The 11,852-nt window shown below is 54.2% G+C and overlaps 1 protein-coding gene across 1 annotated transcript; it reads right to left on the bottom strand.

The window, feature by feature from the left end:
• Positions 1–5,523: 5,523 nt before the first annotated feature.
• On the bottom strand, positions 5,524–8,036 carry C1QB (complement C1q B chain). Its single transcript, XM_075538456.1, has 2 exons — positions 7,853–8,036; positions 5,524–6,197 (listed from the first exon to the last, which is right to left on the bottom strand). The coding sequence occupies exons 1-2, from the start codon at positions 8,025–8,027 to the stop codon at positions 5,623–5,625; spliced, it is 750 nt and encodes a 249-aa protein (XP_075394571.1). The 5' UTR covers positions 8,028–8,036; the 3' UTR covers positions 5,524–5,622.
• Positions 8,037–11,852: the final 3,816 nt, after the last annotated feature.

The following is an 11,852-nucleotide window of genomic DNA, read 5'->3' as shown; positions in this document are numbered from 1 at the left end:
TCTGAGGCTCTGAGGGGGTAGTGATTCTGAATCACAAGTAAATCAGATTCCCAGGCTAGCACAGAACCGGAAGCTCTTGACTTTCCATGCAGGGGCCTTTCTGCCCTGCCAGGGGACCCCTCTCGGTGGGTGTCCCTCCCTGGGTGGGCTCTGGTGAATTTCTTGAACAAACACCCCCGCCCTTTTCTTCTGCATCTGGCTCACAGTGTTGTCTATGAGAATGCCTCCTGGCTACGTGCAAAAATAAACGCAGCTCACAGGCCACTCTGACGTGAGGGTGTGTGTTTGTGTGGGGGGAGGGGAGCTGGGGCACCTGGTGCCACTTTGCCGGCAGGAAACCAGAAGGCAAGGGCCAGGGGGAGAAACATGGGTGAGGCCTGCAGGGTGTCCTCCTCAGCCCTCTCTTGGGCGCCCTTGGCCTCCCTCACATCACCATCACAACACACACATGAGCTCCCTCTGCGTCGCCATCACAACGCAAACCAACGAGCCAGTTACCTAGAGCTTGCTACCAGCCAGCCCCTACGCTAAGAATTTAAAGTGTGGTCCCTGACAGAGCCCTGCATCATAAAGGCGGTCTGGCTTACTGGTCGATAGACACGGTGGACCCTCCAAGACTATGGCCCTGTCCCCATAGGGCTGGCGCTGTACGCCCCTCGGCATTACAATAAGCAGCCATTGAAGGCCAAGGGCGCAGCCTTTCCCCAAGGACAGAGTCCCGCGGGTTCAGCAAGAAGGAGAAAGGCAACAGGAAACCGGGAGGAATGGGATCAGCGAGGGACCTCGAGGGGGTGGCAATGAAAGAGTCAAATCGGAATGTGTACAATTTGTTGAACTATGCCGTCTTCACCTAATTTTTTTTTTAAGTGTGGTGCCCGGATCAGCAGCGCCCATGCCCCCCTAGGAGGTTGTTAGAAAGGGAATTTCTACCGCAACCAGTGACTTCGAATCTGTTCTGTATCAAGTCGTCACTGTTGTGAGGTGCCGCTGACTCAATCTTCGACTCACTGTGACCTCCAGTGACAGGGCAGAGCTGCCTGGCCGTTTCCAGGCCCTGATCTTCCTGGGAGCAGACTGACAGGTCTTTCTCTGCGTGGGTTCAAATCCCCAGCAGTAGAGTGCTTGACCATTGGCACCAATGCGACGCTTTATTTGACCAGAGCCCTTGGCGATTCTGATACGCGTTCCAATTGGAGGTGCCCCACCCCTGCATGGCGCAGTCCTATGAACAGCTCACCTGCAGTCATCCCTGAAGCTAACCCCGTGGGGGACTGTCTGTGAGTCGCTGCTCTGCGCACAGCACCCCTTCCCACCAGCTTTCTTCCATGGGTATGATGACCACCTCCATGTCACCAGAAAGGAAACTATAAGCCAGAGAGGTGAAGAAGTGGCAGAGGTAGGATTTGAATCCAGGATCTCTGAGACCATGGCATTCCAGTTCCTGCTTCGCCTCAGTTTACCTCCCTCATTGCAGTTCTTATCTTGGTAGGTTGCCACTGACGAGAAACTGTCTCCCCTTCTTCCCATGGGGCCCCCAAAGGCAGAGGCTGCTACTATATTTACACAGCTCCTCAGGTCGTGCGGGGCAGGGTCATAATGTTCATTTTATAGTCAAGGGCACTGAGGCCCAGGGACAAATTCAGATAATGTCCCAAGGTTGGAATCTGGTAGATCAGCTTATTGGAAGATGCACTGGCTCAGGAGTCAGGCAGTTGTGGGGCCAAGTTCCTGCTTCTCTTCGTCAAAGCCTGGAAGCCACACCTGGTCCAGAGCAGGTCTGTAAACTAAAGCCTGTTTGTCTATCAACTTTGAGCTATGAATGGTTTTAACATTTTTTAATGGCTGAAAAAGGTCAAAAGGAAAAGGTTTGGTGACGCGAGAAATGTGAAAACGGAATACAGTTCAAATTCCAGTGTTCATAAGTAAAGTTTCATTGGCACATAGCTGTGCACATTTGCTGTGTGTTATTTGTGTCTAGGGCTGCTTTTGTGCTCCGAAGGCGGGGCTGAGTTGTTGTGACATGTACAATCCACAAGGTCAATATATAGAACAAGCCCTGGCCAACCGCTGGTTTGCAGCTGGGATTCCTCAGCCTCGGCTGCACAAAATCCCCCCGAAGGCTTGTTACAACAGATTGCTGGACCCCATCTCAATTTTCCGATTCAGTTGGTCTGAGGTGGGGCCACGGAATTTGCATGTCTAACTAGTCCCCAGGTGAGGCTGACACAGCTGGTCTGGGGACCACGTTTGGAGGACACTGGTTTAGTGGAGCCTGGACCCTTCAGAGCTGACCCTCAACTCACTTGGAGCCCGCCCAGGGAGTGGAAGGGATCAGGGAGGGGAGAGAGAGAAGGAGGACCACCCACCCCCTTACCACCCACCCTTCACTATCCCCCCTCTCTCCATCCTCCTGGTGTCTGCTCCCCACCTGGTGGTAGTGTGCCCCATGGTGGCTGGTCTATTTGATCTTGACACCCTGTCCCTATATTAGGAAGCCATCCCCACGTCTTCCAAGTTTGTGCATCTTTTCACCCAAGAGGTTTGCTTCTAGGGCTTTAATCCAGGACAGGAATCAAGAATACATACACACACTCATTGTTTCAGGCCATTATAAGCGTGTCAAGTAGCAGACACTGTAAGGGTAGCCAGCCCCTTACAAATCATCACAGGCCCGGCAGGCGCAATTGCACATCGATAGTAAGTAAAGATTATAGTAAAGTCATAGAGAACATGAGAGATAGGAGAGAGAGTAAAATGAAGGAGTCAGACACATTTCATGGTAGCATGCTCATCTCAGCTCCTCTTGGTGGTATAGGGCAGGAGAGAGAGATTTATTACTAACCCAGGCTTATAAATCTTTTGGGGATGTGCAAGCCTCTTAATTACAGGTAAAGACATATGTCACAGACAAGGTTGTACTACAGGTAATACAGTAATGGGAGGGGACAACCTCGGGTTACACACGGTATAGGAAGAGTAGGGATTAAGAGTATACATGTGACAAGATGGACAGTTCCTAGATTCATGATGGCGGCCTAACCTTGGTTGGCCTAGAGCTGGAGACTTTATTTAGCCTAAGCTTTCAGGGGAAGCGATCCACTGTCCCTGACAGCAGGGAGTGAGCTCTGTCTATTGTGGGAGAAACAATGGTGTCTGTTTGCTCTGGATGGCTGGAGTCTTCAGGGAGGTAACTTGACAATCATTTACCATTAGTTGCAAGCAGTGTCCTAAGTCCTAACATATATATTTGGGAGAGTAGAGCTGGGGAAGTCTTTTTGTATCCCACAGGGCAGGGGGACCACTGTCCTTTGGCCACAGTCTCACAGCTGGTAAGAAGTCCGGGCAGGATTTGAACTTGAGTCTGTCTGATTTCAAGAGCTAGAGCCTCAACTACACAGCCCTCCTGGGTACAAGGCAAGCTGCTTGCCTTCTCTGTGCCTCAACTCTCTTATCTGTATAATGAGGAGAATGCTGTGTACCTCGTTGGGGTTGTGATGGACATAGCATGTGAAATTCCTTCACTTGTTCACGGAGCTTACTACTCAGCCTCTCCTGCATCCCAGACCACTAGGCAGACCACCTGGGACATGGTAACTCAGCTACGGTGGGCTTTAATATTACAACCAGTAACACTATACCCAAAGAGCCCTGGTGGAGCAATGATGAAAACGCTTGCCTGCTAACCAAAAGGTGGGCTGTTCAAACCCACCAACGTGGTTGTGGGCATCTAGTGATTTCCACTTTTAAAGACTGCTATTAGGTGGCCCTGAGTCCGTTCCGACTCTGCGACCCCAGGTACACCAGCAGCAAACACTGCCCGATCCTTTTCCAGCTTCACCATCGTCGCCACGTTTGAGCACTGTTGCAGCCACTGCGTCAATCCGTGGAGTCGGAAGGTGGTCCTCTTCCTCGTGGATTGACTATTCAAACAAAAACAAAACAAATCCACTGCCATCAAGTTCATGCTGAATCATAGCGACCCCAAAGGATCGGGTTGACTTGCTCCTTTGGGTTGCTGAGACGGCAATTCCCGACAGAAGAAGAAAGCCCGGTCTCGCGTGCGCGGAGCAGCTGGTGATTTCTAACTGCCGACCATGTAGCGTAGGAAATCAATCCTATGGGACTCTATCTATTAATTCCTCTGTCCCGTAGGGTTCTCATAGGCCAGGATCAATTGGACAAACACACACAGAAGAAGATTCAAAGATCAGGCAAAAACCCAGATCTCTTACAGAATAGACTCCGGGTGCAGGTTGCAATCGGAGGTTGGCAAAAAGCTGCTTCTATTGAATGGAGACCTTAGAATAGACTAGCCAACCAGAAGTCTGGACTGATCCAGTGGCCCTATGTGATAGGCTGGCGTTCCTTAAGTCCATCCTCCCCCAGGTTATGATTGGTCGGGGATCTTGGTGAGTAGCGTCGGTAAATGGAGCTGCGCGGAATGGGTGCGGAGCTGGGACCCTGGGCGGGCTCTAGGTCTATGGTCTCTGCCAATCACCGGCCAGTCTTGATTGCGGCGCCCCTGAACTTCTTGGCTAGGTCAGAATGTGCAGGGCTAGGCTAGGAGGCCCTAGCTAAGCGGAGACGGGCTTCAGTGAGGGGAGTGGGGGCGACGAAATAGGAGTGGGGTGGGCCGCAGGTGTGCGTGCTAAGACCTGAACAAGTGAGAAACGGGGTTACAGGAGCCCCGAGGAGACACGGCCTGGGAGGCTGCCCTGTCTGGGCTGCAGGGAGGCGGCCTGGGATTCTGTTTTGAAGGGTGGTTAACTAGACAGAGGGAAGGACTTGGGTGGGAGGTTGAGCACACAGGGAGAGTCCTAAGGAGAAGGAGTCATGACTCTCAGATCATTTAAATACTTACATTATTCTGTACCTGGACACCGATTGCTGTCTTACAAGAAACTAGAACATTTAGCTTACAAACAAGTGTCGATTCATCTTGGGGGAGAGGAGAAGCCTTGGGAGGGAGACACGCTGGTCCTTGCTAAGAATCATAGGACATTTTAAGCAGCAAAACCTCATTGGGTTTGACCTAGACGTTGTCTTTGCAGGGGTATCAGGTCACCAGTGAGGAGGCCAGGGGGCTGCAGGCAGACTGCGCCCCAGTCCCATTCTGCTGTGGGATCTTGGCCAATCCCTCTGCCCCCCCACTCCCACCCCACACACAGTCCTGCTGCCTTCTCCACAACCTCACAGCCAGGGAGGCTTCGAGACTGAGAAGGAACCTGAGAGAATGAGACAGGATCTAGGTCAGCTTGACGCATAGTAGGTGCTCAATAGCCAGTACAGCGCTCCTGTCCCTCCCTCCCACTGCGTGGCTGGCTCAGAGGAGAGTAGAGGGCAGCCCTGAGCCACCACTAATTGGATGGAGCTTCTTTCAGCTTTCCGGGTCAACCAGCCAGTCAGTGTTTCTAAGCACTATTACGCGCCCGGTGCGGACAGAGTCGAACCAGACCACTTGGATCTTAGAGAAAGAATTTAATGGTTTCTTCGGCCACATCCAGAGAGGCCTGCTGTGTGCTTTGGCACGGGGTGGGGCTGTGGGTGTTGCTGGAGAGCGGGGGAGGAGGGCTGCGGGGCGCAGCGCTGAGGGTTGGGTAGCCATGAGTTCGCCCAGCCAGGTCAGGCATCTGCATCTGGGAAGAGCAGGAACCCTGAGAAGATGCTGTTGGCACCATCCATGGCCAGCAGGGAGTTCTTTTCGGTGGCCTGCAGGTACACGGTTTCCCCGCGGTCCAGCTTGAGGACCACGCTGCCCATAGTGACTTGGAAGGTGTTCTGCACATAGTCGCAGAAGGTGACAACCTTCTTCATCTTTTCCCAGCCGCGCACGAGGTTGACGCACAGGTTCCCACGAGAGCTGGCGTGGTAGGTGAAGTAGTAAAGGCCTGGCACCTTGCAGGTGAACTTGCCGTTGCGAGGCTCGTAGTTGTTGTTCTCGTTGGTGATTATGTGCTCAAAGCGGATGACCTGGTCTCGCCGCAGGGCGCTGTTGATGTTCCGCTTGGCGGAGAAGGCTATTTTCTGCGTGGCCTTGTAGTCTCCTGATTCACCCTTGGGGCCACGGACTCCAGGGGGTCCTGGGGAGCCTTTGGGGCCAATGGGGCCCTTGGGACCAACTTTCCCGGGATTCCCAGGGATCCCCGGATCCCCCTTCTCTCCAAACTCCCCATGGTCCCCAGCTAGCCCTGGCAGCCCTGGAAAGGGGGAGATAAGAGAAGAGAGAAGATCAGAGGCCACTGAGGCCCACAGGCCGGGAGGCAGGGGAGACTGGCCTGACCCTCCCTCTCTATAGCATCCCATCTGTGCAGAGAAAGGGGGAGGCCAGAGAGGGACCTGAGCTCCATTCTATTTCGGCTTCTGGAGTCTTTCTGTGATGGGTTCGATGCTAAGGAAGGGAAAATCCTAGGTCAGCCCTCCTCCTCAGCTAGTTCGGGTGCCCCAGGCTGAGCCGGGATAATAAATTACTATCCCTCTTTACTGCCTCGCCCATGGCAGACATCCTTAATCAATCACAGCACTCCTGGCTGAGCCTGGAAGTGGGCCCTTGGCTGCTTCTCAGTACAATACCCTAAAGATGCTGCTACCAATCAGGCTGGTGTGACACAAGCTCAAAACTTGCTCTTCAAGACAGCAGCTACGTAGCAGAGAACATGGGCTCTGGGGACAGGCAGATGCGCTTCTAGTGTCACACCTGCCATTCATTATCAGTTGTCACTTTGCCGGAGGCATGCTCTCGGAGGTTCGGATCCTCATCTGCAGAGTGGGGGTCTAGCCATGACATTAGGGTAGTGAGGTCGTTAAATGTTTGACCAGATATAGCAGGTTAACTTTTAAGTTGATAATTCTAAATGGGCCTCAAGTGATGTTATGAATACCCAAATGGCCCTTGGCAGAGAAATGCCCCCCCCCCCACCGCCCAGGGAGATGAATGAACTGCATTTTGCAAAGGGCTTTCCTGGGGGCAGGTCTCACTTGAACTCCACAACAACCCTAAGAAGGTATCATTGTCTTCCTTTTACAGGGTAGGAAGCAGCAAGCCAGAGAGGAGAAGCCACTTATTCTGGGGTACCCAGGGCAGTCTCACGTCAACACTGGGGTCTCCCTGTTTCTTAGCAAGACAGCCCCGGTCTGCACTCAGCCTTCACGATGACTGGACTGCCTGGGCAACCAATAACCTTTCTGAATAGTTTTCCTTTCTGTAAAATGGGATTCAGAGGCGCCTCCTTGCCAGGGCATTGTGAGCCTACTGGAGTTATTAGGAGGCTGTCTGATCTCATGAAGATTTACAACCTCAAGCTCATGGAAACCCTCCATGAAGTCGCTGTGAGTCGGAACGGACTCGATGGCAGTGGGGTTTTGCTACCCCTGGTGGCATAGCGGTTACTAGTTGGGTTGTGAGCTGAAAGGTCGGCAGTTTGAAACCACCAGTGGCTCTGCTGGAGAAAGATGGAGCTTTCTACTCCCATGAGCCGTTGCAGTCTTGGAAACTCACAAGGCAGTTCTACCCTATCCTATAGGGTCACCACAAGCCAGCCTCGACTCAATGGCAGTGAGTTTGGTTTGGTTTTTGATTAACGTGGCATAGTGGTTAGTCATTGGGCTGCTAACCTCAAGGTCTGCAGTTCAAAATCACCAGCCACTCAGAGGGAGAAAGACAGGGCTTTCTACTCTTACAAAGTGTTATAGTCTGGGAAATTCACAGGGGCAGTTACACCCTGTCTTGGAGGGTCACCATGAATCATAATCTATTTGAAGGCAGCGAGTGAGTCAATGTGGAGAACTGTGATTGGGGAGGCAGGAGATGGGGCCTTGATCAGTGCCACTACTGTGTCCCCAAAGCCCACAGTACCTTTCTCTCCCTTTATCCCCGGGGTTCCAGGTTGGCCATAGGAGCCTGGTGCCCCAGGGATGCCTGGGATGCCAGGGATGGCCGGGTGTCCGGTGCATCTGCTCTGGGCCCAGGAGACACCAGATAGACCCAGGAGCAGCAGCAGCGCCAGGGCTCTGCCCCACAGCCTCTTCATCTCTGCACCGTTTCAGCTGCTGCCTGCAGGGGGAGAAGATGCAGAAATGCCTGGTAAACGCTCACTCATTGGTCCATGTTCATTAGTGTCCTGTGTGCCAGTCCCTCCATAGGTGCTGAAGATTCGGTGATAAACAAGATAGCCCTTGCCCTGGGGAGCTGACCGTTCCGGTGAAAATCCACAGAAAATCAGTCAAGCCCAGAAGAAACGAAGGCTGCTGGGGGGGGGGGGGGGAGTGACTGGGCTGGAATGAGCAGCGATGACTTTAGCCGGGGAAATCCTCTCCAGAGAAGGTGTGTCGTTGGAGTGGGGTGGAGAGGCAGGTGTCAAGGTGGGGTCTTGAAGGCCATGTGACAGGGCCTTATATTGTGTTGTTTTGTTCTCAGTCCCTGGAGTTTCTGAATTCAGGGCACCTGTGCAGTTGGGGTTAGGTGTTGGGCTATTGACTGCAAAATGGATGGGTCAAACCCACCAGCCCTTCGGTAGGAGAAAAATGAGACTGTCTATTCCCGTCCCACATAGACAATGTTGGAAGCTCTCGACCGGGTCTTTGTGAGTAGGGAGGGCCTCAGTGGCTGTGCGTTGGGTTGGGTTTGGCTCGGCTAGACTCGGCTCCAGAGGCAGCTACTTGGCCTCCTCAGGGCAGGCCTGAGTGGTAGAAGTGATTGTTTTTACCCTGACAAAGACACCGAGATTCAGAGGGGCTCAGGGCCACCCAGCAAAGAATGGAGCCAGGATTTGAACTCAGGCTTCCTGGCCCTAAAACCTGTGGCCTTGCCAGCACACCAGGCCATCCCTGCTAGCTGGATGCTCTCAGGTGCTCCCAGGCATTGCTGGCCCTGGTACGGGTGCTGCTCCTCTCCCTGCTTGATCTAAGAGCTTTGGAGAAGCCAGGGCGCTGTCTCAAGCTGGTCAGCATAGTCTGACCAGCACCCAGGTGATAATGCCCTTCAGGACAGAAGGAAACTTGAAGTTCAGCCAGCCCCATCCTCCTCAGTAACATCGCTGGCAACGTTCTTTCATTCATGGCTTGCATGGCTGCCTGATGGGCGAGTCACTACCTGCAGAGGCAGCCCATTCTGCCTGGCCCAGGTTCAAGTTCCCCATCCTTCCAGGCCTGGATCAAACTCTTTATCCTCTAGGGAGCCACCTCAGCTCACCCCTTGCCCCATCGCCATCTCCCTCTCCTGAGCTGCTTCCTGCTCTTAAAACAGGCAGGAGGGTGGTCCCCGCCGCCTCCTTCAATGACTGTGGGAATTCAGGTGCGCCCATGAGAGGGAGAGAAGCAGGAGGCGCAGAGTCTTGTCGCCGCCACAGTGTTGTCAGACCCCATGCTCCCGTGGGCAAGTGAGCTGGGTCTGTTTGCCCATCTTGCAGACGACGACACCAAGGTTCAAAAATTAGAAAGCAGCTTGGCTCGGCCTTCCTCTGGCCTTGCCAGTCCCAGAAGTGGACCAGTGGAAACTCCCCCCCCTGCTGGCTTTGGACCTGCATGCTCCAACCACCAGTCCTGCAGTCCAGTCCTAATCAAGTCACGACACATGCACTCCCCAAGGCTGACAGCTGCCTCTGTACTGTCACCATCACCAGGGCCCCTCGGTTTCTGGGCAGGAGGGAGGTGGCTGGAGAAGTGAAAAAGATGCGTGCCCTATGGGAGGTCGGGCTCAGGAAGGGCCCTTTCCCTGGGTGCAGAGTCCTGGCTAGCCTGAGACTTGGATTTTAGTGGAAGCCAGGTGGTGGGGGTGGGGGTGGGGAGGGCAAGAGTGGAAAGATCTGAGTTCAAGCCCATTTCAGGGCCCTGGCGAGTCTCATACTTAAAGCGTATCTAGTCTGAACACCCTTAGTCTCCACCAATCCATGAGCACCTTCAGCCTTGCTCACCAGGCTCCCCCACATCACTGACCCCTCCCTTCCGACTCAACAGGACTTTGAACTCCCCCTCTGTTGCTCCCTGGCTCCACGGCCTGCCGGGCCTTCACCTCTGTAGCTTCTCTGATGATTTCTGCTCCCGGGCTGTCTGAGGGTGGCAGGAGATGCCGACAAACAGGAGGGGACTCCTATTGCCTGGCCCCACCCACCTTCCTCCTGCAGCTCCACCTGCAAATCTAATGGGTCCCTAGAAAGCTGAGGGACAGCAGGGAAGTGCTGGACTTGCTGGACTCAGAAGAGGGGTCCCCTGATCTCTTAGCAGCCCAGCGGGAAGCTCTGTTAGCCCCAGTCTAAGTGGGGTGTGATGGCTTGCCCGAGTGCACCAGCCCATAAAGAGGCAGAAGCAGGACTCAGCTCAAGTCTCCGCTTCCCTGAAATCTTTATGCCTGTGACTCTAACTGGTGGCTGCCCCTGCCCCATCACCTAGACCCTGGGTGGCAGCATCCCCCCCAAACCCACCCCAACAGAGTCTGATCCTCCAGGTCTGAGACAGGGCCCAGCCTTCTGCACTGCCAACGAACACCCAGGGGCTGGGCCTTCAGACTCACCACCCTCTGTCTTACTGGACCCCCTGGCACCTTACCCATCCTCACCTGGGGACGCACACTTGCAGTCTCCTACGATTTTGCAGGGCCAGGCAGCAGTGGGACTGGGAGCCAGGAGCCGGGGCTCTCCTTCCGAAGCGGAAGTTCCATTCCCCTGCGGGCCCCCTCCCTGTCACCCCACTCTCACCCACTCTTGCTGTCCGCAGGCAGTTTCAGGTCCCGTTTCTGCAACCCCGAGGGCTTTACTGTAAGCCTTCGGTTTCGCCAACTCAGCAGGCCTGCGGAGAACAGGCTGTCCCGCGGCCGCACGTCTGCTGACCGTGCGCACTTCTGCAGAGGATGGCTATCTGGGCTGGTGCCTGTGCACTGGGTCTGGAGCCACAGACCCTGGTTTGAGTTCAAGCTCTGCTGCTAACCACGTGAACGTTCTCAGCCAAGGGGACCCCGATTCCCTCTATTGAATGGACTCGGAATCCTGTCCCCTCTGCAGGACCTCATGGGGCCCAGGGCTCCGACGGAACTAGGCAGGAGAAAGCACGAGACAGGTTGTGAAGTGCTGTGCGTGCCACGCTCCACTGCTCCACGGCCCAGGCTCCCCCTTGCCCCGCACCCCTCCTATTCCACACCCCTGCAATGCCCCTGTGCTCTGAAAATCGTCTAATCATGAATTTGAAAGGTGGTCATTATGTACGTATGTCCCTCCGTCTGCGTCCAGCGGGCTTGAAGCTCATGGCAATAGCCGGCCCCAGCTGGGCCCATTCCTTGTTGATTCTGGAATCACAAGGCGGGCGAGGAGTTCACCCAGCCCACCCCTCTTACCTTCCATAGGGAAACTGAGGCCCCTTCAATAGGATTTTCTCTGGGGGTGGACACTGGAGAGAGTCCTCAGCGAATCAGCCAAGGCCCCTGTTCCCCTGGAGCTCCCCTTCTGTGGGGAGACCGGCTCTACACCCCTCATGATGTCATTGCTACCAGGGAAAGGTCTCAAAAAGGAGGTGACAAGCACTCCAGCCTGTGTGATCACTCGTGTCAATGGGATCAGGGATCAGACATCAAAAACAAAAAATCTTATCACTGTGAATGAGGGGGAGTGCAGAGTGGGGACCCAAAGCCCATCTGTAGGCAACTGGACATCCCCTTATGGTCTCAGGGAGGAAACGAGCCAGTCAGGGTGCAGTGTAGCAATGATGAAAATTATAACTTTCCCTTGTTCTTTAATGCTTCCTACCCCCACTATCATGGTCCCAATTCTACCTTACAAATCCAGCTAGACCAGAGGATGTACACTGGTACAGATAGGAACTGGAAACACAGGGAATCCAGGACAGATGAACCCCTCAGGACCAGTGGT

The sequence above is a fragment of the Tenrec ecaudatus genome, chromosome 1, assembly GCF_050624435.1.
Source record: "Tenrec ecaudatus isolate mTenEca1 chromosome 1, mTenEca1.hap1, whole genome shotgun sequence".
NCBI classification, from domain to species: Eukaryota; Metazoa; Chordata; class Mammalia; order Afrosoricida; family Tenrecidae; genus Tenrec; species Tenrec ecaudatus.
The sequence above is the reverse complement of the archived record's forward strand: the minus strand, read 5'-3'. Positions and strand labels throughout refer to the sequence as shown.